The sequence below is a fragment of the Neovison vison genome, chromosome 12, assembly GCF_020171115.1.
Source record: "Neovison vison isolate M4711 chromosome 12, ASM_NN_V1, whole genome shotgun sequence".
NCBI classification, from domain to species: Eukaryota; Metazoa; Chordata; class Mammalia; order Carnivora; family Mustelidae; genus Neogale; species Neogale vison.
In genome coordinates, this window is record NC_058102.1 from 114,962,323 (window position 1) to 114,977,355 (window position 15,033).

At 45.3% G+C, this 15,033-nt stretch overlaps 1 protein-coding gene across 15 annotated transcripts in view; it reads left to right on the forward strand.

Moving 5' to 3' along the window:
• Positions 1-868: 868 nt before the first annotated feature.
• The window catches only part of PARD3 (par-3 family cell polarity regulator), a 659,680-nt gene continuing 645,515 nt past the window's right edge, over positions 869-15,033 (forward strand). For 10 of the 15 annotated variants that reach the window (XM_044228092.1, XM_044228102.1, XM_044228097.1 and 7 more), the window contains exon 1: positions 869-1,040. In XM_044228092.1, coding sequence (XP_044084027.1) covers positions 921-1,040 — 120 coding nt within the window. In that variant the 5' untranslated portion in view covers positions 869-920. The remainder of the gene's footprint in view (positions 1,041-15,033) is intronic. The other 5 variants (XM_044228094.1, XM_044228098.1, XM_044228103.1 and 2 more) reach the window with 2 other exon arrangements.

A 15,033-nucleotide genomic window follows, 5' to 3' on the forward strand; every position in this document is an offset into this window, starting at 1 on the left:
CATCCCGGCCCAGCCCCGTCCCTATCCTTCTGGGGGAACGTGGGGACGGCTCCTCTCCGGGAGTCCCTGTGCACTGAGTCCGCGGCGCCAAGAGTAAAGTGCTTTCTCCAGAAACGATTTCTCCCGAACCCCCTAGCCTGAGGAAGGGGATTAAAAGTGACAAAGAAAGGGGGTGGGCTCTGGAGAGACCTCGGGGATGGGGGGGGTGTGGAGCGGCGCCCCGGAGGAGGGGCTCAGCGCGACGAGCGCAGCCCCGCAGCGCGTCGGAGCGCTTGAGGGGGGCGGGTAGGGGCCGCGGTGCCCAGCGCGGGGGTCGGCGAGGCGAGGGGAGGGGTGCCGCGGCCTCCACCTCCGCGGCGGCGCCCGGGAAAGGGCTGGCCCAGGCGGAAGGCAGCCGGCCGGGGCGGGCCGTGCAGTCGGGGTCCCGCGGCCGCCCGCGCCCCGGGGAGGGAGTCGGCGGGGGCGTGGGCCCGCGGGCGTGTGCTCCGCCCCGCGCGGGGAGCGGGCCGCGCCTCCCCCTGCCGCATGTGCGCGGTGTTGTGTGCCCGGCCCTGCTCCTCCTCCTCCCCTCCCCTCGCCGCCGCCCCTCCCCCAGCGGCCCCGAGTGAGCGCGAGCGCCACACAGCCCCGGGCCGCCGCCGTCAAGCGCGCCGAGACGCCGAACAGGTGGCCGGAGGCTGCGGGCGCTGCAGCGGGGGAGAGGCGAGGCGAGCTCCGGGCCAGGCGAGGGCGGCCGGGCCGGGCCGGGCATGCTAGCCGATCGGCCCCCCGGCGCCGCCGCTTGCCCGCGCCCCTAGCCTCCCGCGCGCCCGTGCAGCGGCCCCGCCGCTTCCAGCGTCCAGCCGCCCCTGCCCGGGGCCGCTCCGGCCGCGGTCAGCGAGGGGCGCGGGCCGGCCCGCGACGGCGGCGGCGGCGGCGGCATGAAAGTGACCGTGTGCTTCGGGAGGACCCGGGTGGTCGTGCCGTGCGGAGACGGCCACATGAAAGTTTTCAGCCTCATCCAGCAAGCCGTGACCCGCTACCGGAAGGCCATCGCCAAGGTGAGGGGCCGGGGGCGCACGGGGCGCCGGGGGTGGGGGCGGGAGAAGGGGGGAGGAGGAGAGGGAGGAGGAAGAGGAGGAGGGGGAAGGCGCCGGGATCAATATGGCGCTTCCTGGAAAGGGGAGGAGGGAGACGGAGGGGAGGCGGGGAAAGGGAAAGTGCGGCGGCCGGGCCGGGGCCTCGCGGGCGCCCCCGGCCCCGAGCTGCGGGCGGCAAAGTTCTCCGCGCGGGCCGGGCCGGTGGGGCGGGCGCGGGTGCAGCCCCGGGTGAGCGCGCCGGACCCCGCGGCTCCTCCCGGGCGAGCGCAGGCCGCCTCTCCCTCGGGGCTCCGGCCGCGGGGCGGGCGTCGGCCACCGGAGCCCCTTCGGAGCCTGTTAGGGGCCGAGCCCGAACCCAGCCCTCCGGAGCGCGGGCGAAGCCTAGCCGGACGCCTCTCCCCCGGCTGCAGGCGGAGGAAATCCAGCCTCAGGCCTTTCCCCGCTCCCAGGCCCCGCGGCAAAGGCTGGGGAAAGGGAACTTTTTTGGTTGGAGGAGAGTTTAATTATTCCCCACACGGCGGAGAGCCGGGCGTTTGTGCTCCAACACTTCCTTCGTCCGGGCGGGGGAAGGAGTCGAAGCCACGAGCCCTTCCCTCCCGGTCGCCCGCGGGCAGGGCCGCCCCGGCGCGGTTCGGGGGCAGCTGGTGGGGGACTGTCGCCGGCAGCCCCGAGAGGGACGTCCGCTCCCATGGGCTCGCGGACATTGGTTGGGGACGGAATCTCGGTGCTTGGGAGGCTCCCGTGCAGGAGGACTCCTTTAAAAGGCACAACCCTGATCAGTCACTGAATTAAAAGTTTTCCTGCCGAGGACCTCAGCGTATACCTATCTGGAACTAGTTCCATATGGTGTTGAGGCTGCGGAGCTGGGGCCTTATTTCGGAGTGGAGTAGATTTCCCTTTTTCTTCGTGGAGTGATAACATTGTCTCCACTTAACTGCATTCCTCTACAATGTGTCAGAAGTGAAAAGGCATTTTGTTAAATTGTTTTATCTGCTGTCTGTTTGACAACAGCCCACGCCTCCGAAGTTTCTGTCAAGCACCTGAGGATATTTCCTTTGCTGTAGAGTAACGTTTGGTGGAAAGCATGTTCACTTAAAAAATTTCTCATGTTTCCGGTGGTGGAGTGGCCTAGCTCCTGTGCAGGCTGTGGGGCAGCAGACAAGAGGGACCGGTGGCTTTGCCCACTTCGGTGTATACAGGCTGCATAATCCAATTTTCTCTGAAATTAAGGGAGAAAAACTTTCTACACTGTTGTTTGGTTTATAGTATATATTGAATAGAATAGCATAAATTTGGCCTTTTGAAGATCATCTGGGGAAACGTTTAGGAACCTGACAGAAAGATGGAAGATGTTGACTATATTTAACAGCTCTAGAATGTTTCTTACAGTTGGTTTAACTGTTATTGAAAATCAAATAAAATTAGTGGAAATTGGGCACCCGTTTATCTTACAGTGCTGACAAGGGGAAACAGAACTCTAAAACCTACACTTAATATTTTAAAAGATTGTTTATGAATGGCAGTTTATGATCTAAATGTTCTAAATCAATAATCAGATTGCATATGCATTTTGGAGACCAAAATAAGTTGTGAAAGGGAAGAGAAATACAATAATACAACCTAGGCAGTGTGCCTGTGTTACTGAACAGAGAGGACATTTCGTTTCATTTTACATGGTTAAAATTAGTTCTCTTTCACTATGCACACCATGGACTTTGGTTGAAAAGCCCGTTTGGGAGATAAAACTGTAGTCGTTGATTTGATCGAATCATTCATTCCTTCTACAGAAATTCTTAAGCATTTACTGTGTTAAAGGCATCATTCTGGGTGCTGGAAATCTAGGGAGCCCACTGGCTGCTTTGTGGAAGTTGGGAGTGTCAGGGTCTAGGACAAGAGGCTCCGTTGTCCTTAAGTGAAGGTGACCGTGCCGTAGACTATCATGCTGTGGTGCCTGGAGAAGGAAATGTGTCAGTGGTGTTGGTAGATGTACCTGAAGACTCTTAGTGATAGATCTGGACCTTGGTTTTAAATATTAGTGTAGTTGTTTCCCAGTGACCTGGAAGATGGAAGAGGGAGCGCAGCTTTCTTAAGAGTCTGGGGAGGCAGGACTAAGAGAAGGGGTATGTGAGCTAGTTTTTATTCTATTTGTATTTTTTTTAAAAGATTTTATTTATTTGAGAGAGAGCGAGAGAGAGCACGAGAGGGGGGAAAGTCAGAGGAAGAACAGACTCCCTGCTGAGCAGGGAGCCCAAGGGACTTGGTCCCAGGACTCCAGGATCATGACCTGAGCCAAAGAGGATAGTTGATAGTCGCTTAACCAACTGAGCCACCCAGGTGCCCCTTGAGCTGAGTTTTTAGAGTGTAAATGTGAGATCACCAGGTGTAGATGGAAGGAAGGGTGATTCTCAGGGTGATGGTAGCATTGGAGTTGGATATAAATGAGAGGGAGGAGTCAGAGATGAGTCAGGGCGTTCTAAAATTATTTAAAGGCTCTTTCAGTGCAATTCACAGTTCAGTGGGTGAATTTTAAGATGGACTTTGTAGTACACAAAGTTTAATCATTGAATCACAAGACTGTTGAGTTCAGATGTTGTCAGAGGCTGAGTGTCTTCATTGGTGTTTTTTCTTCTTAAATTGTTAGGTAACGGTTAAAATTAAAGTTTAGTCTTTCTTCCCTTTTCTCCCACCTCATTTAAGGTGATTATGAAGCAAACACATATTAACACTTGCTTTAACTCTTATTCTCTCTTCTTTACCTCTTATTGTTTAATAGGACAAAGTAAGTTTTGTATGAAGAATTGGGTAGCTGGCTAGCTGCAGAGTGGTGTTTAAGTTGCTAGGTGACCTGTGGCTTGACAGACTCCCATCTGGTGGGGAAAAATGTGGAAAGATCATGTTTATAGCATTGTATAAAAATCAGCTAAAATTTTCCCCCACCTCCACCCGCTCCCCCAATAAGAAGAAAGGAAAAGGGAAGGAAAGATCCCAAGTCACTAAAGTTTTCTCTGCAATAAGCATTTTGTAGTGTCATGGGGCTATTTTATTTGGCATTGTATTTGAGCTTTTTTCAGGTTAAACAAATCAATTTTTTTGGACAGTGGAGTGATGTGACAATACCAGAAATGTCCTCAATAAGCAGATATTTAAAGGCTTACACTTAGTCATGATTTTTTTTTTCTTTTTGTTCCTCTAGTGTAAAAATGTTTTTCTGCTTATGATCACTGATGGGTGAAAATGTTTTGACTGTTCCATCTCCATCCACCCATCCTCATCCAGACCCTGTTTAAGGAGGGTGTTCTGCTAGACATCAAGAATTCTGTTGGAGGAACTAGTCTCGAGTGCTTAGACTTGGAGGACTGTCTGCTGTATATGGGTCTGTTCGCTCTTCTCATGCCTGCAGCCTGACTCATCCTTGAATCCTGATGGACACAGGGTGCAGAGCACCAACTGCAGTGACTTTTAAGTGTGGTGCCCTTGGTTTCTGAGGTTTTCTTTGCGGGCCACTCCTTAATTTTGAGTGAATCAAGTCTGGCCCCGAGGCTTCCCTTTTTTCCTGCTGTACATCCTAAATCTGGCTAGGAGAAAGATAAGAAAGTCTAAGTGTTTGTTTAAAAAAGAAAATGTTGCTATTTTGGAGGGCTGCTGTGTACAAAATGTTATGCTCTGTGGAGAAGTATAAGATGAAATTGTTGCACTTGAGAAGAATATCTAGGAGACCAGATGAGTACATACAATAGTAATAGTAGGTGGGAGCACTGCTTGGCAACAGGGTGGTGCAGACAGTAATTGCTTCTGGAGTTCAGAGATGTGAGTGGTCGTTAGGCATTGGGTGGGGGAGGGGAAATCCTCTTTTGTCCCTAGAGTTGGTATTGGGCTTAGTGAGCCAGAAGGCTGGCCCTACTAGAGGGCAGTGCTTCCTAACTGGCTAGTGGAGTGATCTCAGAAAGCACCTCCCTAAGATGTCCTGCTTCTGCAGGTCTGCAGTGGGGTCCAGGCATGAGCCTCTAAAGGCATCTCCTGTGTCTGCAAGCTGGGAGGGAAGGGATTGCATGAAGGGGAAGAGTGTGAACACCGTTGATTCAGGCTTTCTGGGCTGCTGTGGCTCCTGAGGAGCATTCATGCCAGGTGGTGGGTCAGGATCAGGAGGACTGTGGATGCGGGGGCATGACACTGGGACTTTATACGGTTGGATGGTATGGGAGGGAGTCGGGTATTTGGGCAGGGCAGCAATATGGACTCCTGGTCCTCTGGGAGAACATCTGGAGCAGCTGTTTGGATGAGATCTGCCTTCTGTCCGAAGTGCTGCTGAATGCTGAGGAAGCATTCCATCACCTAGTAGGGTAAAGTGAGGGAGGGAAGTTGCTGGAACCTGTTAATTCCCTGCCTTCCCCCATAGCCCTCTTCTCTTAGGGGACAGGGAGAACTTTGGATTGGGTTTGGAGACCTAGGTTTATTTATTATTGGTAGGTATTACTGTTCTGTATTACCAGTTAACCTTGGGGCAAACTAACCCTACAGAAACTCATTTTCCCTCTGTCTAAAGTGGGTTACTCCCTTGGCAGGGTTAATGTTGAGTACTGAACAGATGATGAATGGGAGAGTCTTTAGTGCTCGAGCTGAATCACTGATGTTTTACTCACCAGTTTTACTTGCTGGGAAACTTTCCCAAGTATCCTATCATTCCTGTTTGTTTTTTCTTTACTAAAGAAGGTTGTATGTCATTTAATTAAAGAATAGGTAAAAATGTTAATATTTGCCTAAGCAGCACAGCAGTCAGAGGAGCAAAGTGTGTGCGTGTGTGTGTGTGTGTGTGTGTGTGCACCCACACGCATGTGTGTATGTGTGTCAGGGAACATAAATGCAGCCAAATTGGCTTTACTCTAGCTTGATCATCTGGGCCTTTGGCCTGTGGGCCACTGCTTTTGTCCCTGAAGCATGGAAACCTGAGTTGTTTAATAGTGATTCGTTGTTATTAAAACAAACTTGAGTTTACGGACAGTAACTTTTGAAAATGTGCTTTTTTGGGGGAGGGTGCTGCTGATTACTAAAAACATGTAAGTCATTTTTTTTTAAAAGATTTTATTTATTTGTCAGAGAGAGCGAGAGAGCGTGAGAGAGGAAGCACACAAGTAGTCAGAGTGGGAGGCGGAGGCAGATAGAGAAGTAGGCTCCCTGCCAAGCAAGGAGCCCGATGCAGGACTTGATCCCAGGACCCTGGGATGATGACCTGAGCCAAAGGCAGCGGCTTAACCCACTGAGTCACCCAGGCGTCCCTAAGTCATGGTTTTTTTTTTTTTTTTTTAAAGATTTTATTTATTTATTTGACAGAGAGAAATCACAAGTAGGCAGAGAGGCAGACAGAGAGAGAGAGGGGGAAGCAGGCTCCCTGCTGAGCAGAGAGCCCGATGCGGGACTCGATCCCAGGACTCTGAGATCATGACCTGAGCCGAAGGCAGCGGCTCAACCCACTGAGCCACCCAGGCGCCCCCCTAAGTCATGGTTTTTTATGAAAAGTCTTAACAGTTGGTATGAGCTTTTCCTGCAAATACATATATAACTGCTTGTTGTTACACTCTTACAAGCTTATTGAAACTTGGGGAAATAGTTACATTGTGGCAGAGTTTGAATGACAATAGGGACAAGCATAAAAATAGTGAAGTGAAATAAATGTTGTTTTATTAACATTTTCTGTCTTCCCTCTCAAAGTGAAAAAGAAATGCAACCTGTCTGAAAGGCTGATCTTTCTAAAAATGCAAATCTCGTTGTAGTCTTTTGTGTAAGTGCCTCTGCACCTGCTTCCCCCAGAGGCCAGGTCCTGTCACCTCAGCACAACCTGTCCCTTGTGGGACCCCTCCTGCCTCCAGCCACTCCCTCACCGGGCTCCCCCATCCCATATTCTACCCACATGCTCACACGTTTCTGCCTCTGCCGTGGTGTTTTCTGTTCTTCTGTATGCTGCCCCCATGCCCACTGTCTGTGTCTGCTCATCTTTTGAGCCTCATCTCAGACCAGCATCTTTGGGAGGCTGGCCCTGCGTCTCAGGATGTTTGAGGCTCTCCGGTCTGTGCTTCTCCTGGACTGACCTGGGTGAATGAGCATTACTGTGCCCTCTGTTAACAGTGCTTATCTGCAGAACACGACTGAGCTCCATCTCCCTCTGGGGACATGCTTGAGGGCGGTAGTTCTGCCTCAGTCTTGTAGAGCCAACATCTGCTGCAGAGGAATCTTAACCGGTTGAGTAAATAAAAAGCTCAGAATAAACACATCGCATGCATTATTACACAAAAAGTATACTTTTACTTGGAAGACTGTATGACCAGCCCTTTAGGGTTTGGTGTTTCTGGCATATTGGTACAAACAGATTATAATTGACAGTAAGATTTAGTGTGATTTGGAGTCCCTGGAAGTTACTCTTTTTGTGTCAGCTCTTTTGAAGGAGTTCAGTCTGTTTTCAGACCAAGCAGAGGGATAGTCATAGGGTTTGCCTTGGGCCTGGTTCAAGGCAGGTGGCCAGAGCAGTGTGGGAATCTGGCCCGGAAACATACCTATGTTGGGTCTGGCGCCTCTAATTCTGTCAGTTGAGATCCTTGGGTAAGTGCCAGCAGTAAATAGAAATGTTTAGGATCTGAGATTCACAGAGAGAGTCTGGCTGACGTGAGGTGCTTCTTGGCTCATGGCAAACCTGGATGAGTTGGTCATGGAGGCAGTGCTTAGTCTCACTTGTACCCCTAACCCATAGATGGATCATCCTTCTGTCCTGGGAGCTTTGTACCTCCCTGTAGAATTGGAGGCAGCTTAGTGATGTTGGACACATAATAGATGTTTGGAGCCTTATGCATTTTTTCGGGGATGGAAAGAAATGTGTAAAACTGGTCCAGGGAGGTATTTCCTCAGTTCATTTTCCACAGGGTAAAATAGTTGGTTCAGCCCACACAGTGTGCTTTTCTCCTCCTACGTGGCCACTCATACACCATGTCTGCCAGAACCAAGGTTAGTGGCAGTAGAGAGAGTTGGGGAATCAGAAATTTATATAATTTTAGCTATTTTGGTATCTTTTCTGTTTTACATAGAAAAGAGAAAGCTTTATGAAAAGCAATGCAGAGCTGTGTGAACATGGTAGAAAGGTGATCTTTCTAAAGCACTCCTGATGCTTTTTAGTCATTTTATCTTTAAGATTTTTTTCACTTGGAAGGAGTATGTACATGTGACTTTTTTTTTCATAGCTTTGCATCTTCTTGGGTCTGCCTTGCCATCTTCAGGTGGCTTATGACATTAAATATTACTTTTGCTTATCTTTTTCTTCTATCCATTGATACTGGAACTTAGAAATAAAATTGAAATCTCCAAATCCACATGAAATGTCAATTATTTAATTTTTTTCTCTTAAAAACAGACTGTAAAATATAGAATAGAAATAAAAACATGTCCACCCAAAAATCATGTACATGAGTCTTCATAGCAGCATTCTCCATAACAGCTCCCAAGTGGAAACAGCCCAGATGTCCAACAGAACAATATATGGTCTATCCATACATTAGAATATTACTCAGCCATAAGAATGAGTGAAATACTGATTCATGCTACAACGTGGATGAACCTTGCAAACACTGTGCCAGTCACAGAAGCCCATGTATATTACATGATTCCGTGTATACAGAATGACCTGATACAGGCACATCTGTAGGTAGAGAAAGGAGAGTAGTGGTTATGGAGGACGGGGTTTGGGAGTGAGTAATGGACAATGCCTGCTCGTGGGTTTGCTTTGGGGGTAATGAGAATATTCAAAATTTAGATAGTGATTGTATGACTCTGTGAATATGATAAAAATCTTTGAGTTGTACAGTTTAAATGGGTGAATTTTATGGTTTATGATTCTGTCTCAGCAAAGATGTTAAAAAATAGACTCCATAGGTTACTGTGAATAAAGCTCACTTTTTAGGTGTTTTATAGTTCTGAGTCCCATAAACATGTATTACTGCATCAGAGATGCTCAGAAATCTCAAGTGAAAACTGGCTATTTTTAGGAGTTTTGTATACAGTGTGTAAACCCTGCTTTCTTGGGCCTCTCACTCTGACCTGTTGCTGTCTGGTAAGCTGTTCACTGCTAAGACTCCAAGCCCCTGGACTCGCCTTTGTTAACTTCTCTCCTTCCTTGCAGGCTTCTCCGGCAGTTCACCTGCTCACCGTCAGCCGGGGATTTCTTCCTGCCTAGCTCACCAGCTGCCTTTATTGAGTGAAGGTTGATTAAGAGGTTCCAAAGATGTCCATTGTGGAAGAGCTTTTCCAGTTTTTGGTTTTGATCCTCAGTCATTTTGAGCTTTGGCAAATCTCACAAGTTCGTGAGGCTTCGTTTCGCCATCTTCATCTTCCCATATTCAGAAGTTCTGGGCTGGGCTCCCAATGCCAGTCCCCAGAGCTAGAGATGCTCCGACCTAGTCTATATTGTTGGTTACGGTGCTCATGGAACCGTGAGGTATGGGTGATGTACAGTGACTTTTCAGAGCAGACAGGGTGCAGAATCCCTAACCTTCCCACCTCCCTGCGAAAGTATTTTGCTTCCCTTACTTTGAAATGATGGGAGGTGACCATGGGGTCAAACACATGCTCTTGGAAGTTAGGATGTATTTTTCCTGGAGTGTCCTTCAGAATTCCTTACCATCTCAAGAGAAGTGTCTTTTAGGATAAATTACATACTCAGAAGTGACTTAATGACACTATCCCTTTAGTGAATATAACTGAGTATGTGATAGTGCCTGATACTAAATGTAGGATGTGTGTATACACATACATACACGTATGTAGTCTTGAAGTTGTTATTTTGATAGTAGTATAAATTTAAGTGGTTTTAGACATGGCAGTAATATTCTTCCCTTTTGATTATCTTTAATATTCAAATTCTGTATGACCTAATTTTTGGAACCCAGACATTTTTTCTGGTGTGTGGTTTTTCTTGTTCTTGTTATTTCTATCACATCCCTTGAGAGTAGAAAACTAATTTATATGAAAGGGTTTATATTTTGGGAAAGGCCTGTTTGAGATATTTCACAATAAAAAATCAATAAAAATTCATACAGTAAAATTCATACAATAAAAATGCCTTCTCTAGCACTTCAGAAAATAATTCGCTACATATCTCAGAAACCTAAGATTACTAAATACCAAAACTATGTTGTATTAACAGATTAAAAATATAAAGAGATAATACCATTTTTATGTAGGTTGCTGATAAGAGACTGAGTTTTCTGTTTCTTTAACGTATACAGTAAATACTGGAAGATTTTTTAATGTGTGTTTTAATTTTCTGAGTGCAATATTAAATCTAGAATTAAAAAGTAAACTATTTTCCAGGGAACAAACTTTGTTCTACCACAAAGGCATTTAAGATGCATAATTTATAATTCTGAAACCCAGTGTGCAAAGTCATATGTGAATAGTTAGCTGGGTTCCTGCCCAGCAGGGTTATACTCTAAACTGAAATTTCTCTTATTACAGCCAAGCAGCACCTGCAGAAGAGGGAGGTAAAATGTACAGGATATTGGTTCCCGATGTACCACCACACAGGATATGACAAATCACTGAATCCATTAAAGTTGAATGTAGGATTTGGTACTTTTACCACTCTGTTAGAGACCTGGGAAAAAAACCTTTCAAGCAAATCAAGAGGACCTGTTAGTGAAAGTGCATCAGTTGGATTGATAATGCTTCAGCAACTACATCTGGCGGATGGTGGTATTTGAGCATTTGTACTGTCTGAGAACTATGAAAGGAGTATATTTTAGATTTTGAAGACACATACTGTCAGGAATTTTTTTTTTTCCTCCAAGGAAACTTGGAAGGGTGATAAAACCCTGAATGTTCTACGATGGGGTCAGTTTTATCTTTTGTATTTTATGAGCCACTTTTTAAAACACAGATGTTTGGAAAAACACAGTTGGCTGACGGTGGAAAGTTTGGTTATGGGTGTTTTTGTCTCCTAGGAGGCAGCATATCAGATTGACACACTCTGGACCAGGATTCAGAAGAGTAGATTGCAGATTCTGCGTTTGTGTGTCTGAGAGCAAGAAGGGTAACCTCTGTAAGCCCAGGATCCTTGGCTTTTAGTGACACTTACTTCATGGGATTGTTGTTAGGGTTTGAAGAGAGAATGTAAAAAAATGCATCATATGGGTAAAATGGAGTAGATGTTAGCTGTACTGTTCTTTCATTTGTGCAGTGAGTGGTTGTCAGTGATTGTCTCACTTGAATCAACTCTTCTAAATTGTTTCTTTTCATCCTCATTAGAACTGTGCTGGATGTGGGAAAATGAATTTGTGGTAAAACTGTTCTTCCTTAAAAAACCATGGAAACATTTTTCTGCAATTTAAGAAGTTAAATCCCAGTGACACTGATTTAGATTTTTCCCAGGATGTCCACAGTTTTTCCAGGTTTTGGTTTTGGTTTCCAGTAGTTTTGAACTTTGGCAAGTCCCACAAACTTTGTGTGCCTCAGTTTTCCCATCTGTAACTCGGGGATGCTATCTTTTGGTTGGAGGAATGAACATTAAGTGACTTAATGTAGGTAATGCTTCTTCATATAACAGATTCTTAGTATTAGATCTTTTTTTTTCAAGTTTTAAATAGAGATTAAACACAATTTTAATGGCTTATCCATAAAGTAAAGTTGATTTTTATTTGATTTGTGATACCAAATGGTCATTTTTCAGGATGATTTGTTAAGGGATCACTTTCTCCTTCTAAAGAACTATAGAGGGGCACCTGGGTGGCTCAGTGGGTTAAGCCTCTGCCTTTGGCTCAGGTCATGATCTCAGGGTCCTGGGATCAAGTCCCACAACGGGCTCTCTGCTCAACAGAAAGTCTGCTTTCCCCCCTCTCTCTCTGCCTCCTTGTGATCTGTCTGTCGAATAAATGAAGAAAATCTTAAAAAAAAAAAGAACTATAGAAATTCCAGTATTAGTATCTACTAGTGAATTAGTTGAAAATAGAGGAAAGCAAATGTTCTGATCACTTAGTGGTTAAAGCTGATTCTTTTACAGATCAAGGAGAAATGTGTTTGTCCAACTATCTTAGCCTGTGTCACTTTTTACTTGTTTTTACTATTAGCCCTTGTAACTTTCTAAAATTGCAGCTGTCATTCTGCTGCATCAACGGAAATTATGTAAAATTTCTTTGTTGTATTTTAAAAAACTTTGGTTATACATTTCCATTTAAAAATATCTTTTGAAACTTGGAAAGAATAAAACTAAGAAATTATAAATAGTATTTATACTTATAAAATACAGAAATGCTTTTAAAAATTTCAGAATTTACTAACTAGTACTAGTTCCGAGAAAACCCGGGGTTTCAAAGAGATGATCTCAGTTGTAAAATAAAATGGAAAAGCTGACATAAAAATGTGACCTCTGTAATCCTTTATTCTATAGGCCTCTATAAATTCATGTACCCATCCTATTCTTCTCTGGATCTTAAGAAGGTGATTTTGGGGAGCTAAATCAGCAATAAATGAACACAGAACATCTTTTGTTTAGGTAGGTAAGTGTGAGGATTGACAGATTGATGCAACTTTTAATGCTTTAGTTCAGCTAAAGGCATCTGGTGCCAGTCACCTGAGAACTTCACCCAAGAGCTGACCTGTTTATCATACTACGTAGGGAGTGGCGTCTTGAAGACTTGCTCAGATCCTGGGCATGGCAGCGTTACCGTGTTAGACTTGCCAAGTTGTCAACAGTGGACTGACTTCCTATTCAAGCGGATCACCTTTTCTCATTTATCTTTCCACACCACACTATTGAAGGTTATCTTTCTCTGAGGGCCTTAAACATCTTATTAAAATTATGTTTCTCCCTCTCTCCATATGTGTTTCGGGCAGTTGCTAGGTAGTGACTAAAGTAATGAAACTTTATCTCTTTGTGCAGTGTTCATATTTTGGCTTGGATCCCTTCCAGTGTGTGTTTGTAAACATGGTTTCACATGAGTGCATTTGAAATTGAAAGTTTTTGTTTCATACAGGATACGAAAAAGAGATGTGGCCACATGGGAGATGGGAATTTCTCTCTCTCTCTTCCCTTCACAACTTCCTGAGTTTTTGTGCTTGGCTAATGAAAGTGTGGGATGGTACTTTCAAAAACTTTCCAGAATAACTTTCCAGTTTTATAACAAAACTAGAGAAACAAGAAACAAGCTCTGGAGTATTCTTTGTCGTCGTTGTTCTAGCTTTATTGAGATCTAATTGACAGATAACATTTAAAGTGTACAGTGTGATGATCTGATACACATTGTGAAGATTTTCTGTAATACATTGCATTCATCAACTCACATACCCCCCCCCCTTTGGTAAGAACTTTTTTAATTTCGGGGAATTTGAGACAGCTCATAGTCTGTTTTGAAAGGTGAATGGTGTGCTTCAGATCTTTAAGCTGAACCGGTAAAGCTTTTCTTCTTGGGTTGTTTTTCCTACATATTAGGAGGGAAACTGCTTTCTTTTTAGATTTCAGGGGAGTGGTATTCTCAGTATAGTCTTTGCTTTTGGTGTTATTAAGATTTTTAGGTCAGCACTGATGATCGAAAGCTCTTACACAGGATGTGCTGTATTGAGGCATTATTTACTTGCCTGTCTGGTTGGGTAGATGTTGAGAAAGGACCTTTAACTGGGATACCCATCAAGTTTTCTCAGCCCCAAGTCATTGAGGAGTTTCATAGGGGTGGGAGGCGAATCAGGAATATTGGTGGGTGTACCATTATCAACAGTAATGGTTAGCATTTATGGGGCATCTTGTGTGTCAGGCCCTAAGTACTGGGCCCAGTGCTTTGTGTGTATATGTTAATAAGTAGAGTGGAGGGACGTGTTGATTCAATCCCAAGTTTACGGGTAAGGACACTTGGGCTACAGAGGATGAGAAAGTTGCAAAAGGTTGCACATCTGATGCCTGATGGCGTGGCCGTCTTAGGTGAACCCCTCTGACTGCAAAGCCTGCACCATGACTTACTACACTGTGACAGACTGCTGTGGCCCTTGCATTTTAGGGTGTCACAGTAAATAATGCCCACAGGCACACTTTCGAAGCCAGTAGTGGGTTCCTTTTACACACTTTTCATACTCTGCTTCTTGGAATATTCTTATGGACCCTTTCCCATTCCCACACCAGAGTGCCAAGGATGGCCTGGCTGATGCTGGCAAATATGTGCTTCTGGTCTGAGGCTTTGACCATGATCAGTTCTTGTATCTTCAACATGGCATTGCTATTTCTGTCAATATGTCTCCTTATGTCCTATGTTTTTATATGTTTTCTATTTTATTGGAAGTAGGGAAAAGTGGACAGATAATGAAGCTTTTCTTTTTTCTTTTAAGTTTTTATTTTAATTTCACTTAGTTAACAGTGTTAGGTTAGTTTCAGGTATACAATATAAGTGATTCAGCCCTTCATACATCACCTGGTGCTCATCCGACAAGTGCACTCTTTAATCTCCATCGCCTGTTTCACCACCGTACCCCCCCCCATAAGCATCACTTTGTTCTCTAATTTTCCCAACACCATTTGTTGAAGAGGCTTTTTTCCCTTGGATATTCTTTCCTTCTTTATTGAAGATTAGTTGGCCATATAATGTGGGTTTATGTCTGGGTTTTCTGTTCGATTCCATCCCTCTGTGTGACCAATTTTTTGTGCCAGTACCATACTGTTTTGATTACTACAGCTTTGTAATATAACTTGATGTCTGGAATTGTGTTCTCTCCCGAGCTGCCGTTCTTCACATGGATTTTGCCAGCTTTCCTTGAAATCATCTGAAGTTCTTTTCCAGTGCCCCTGAAGTGCTGTGCGCTTAGCAAGCCAAGAGCCTAGCACTGTGCTTCAGGTGTTTGTGGCATGACTAGTGAGAGGTGATCTCAACAGGAAGTCATTTCCTCAAGGTGTTTTCAGAGCTGCAAAGTATAGTTCTTTGTAATATTCGAAACGTTGCCT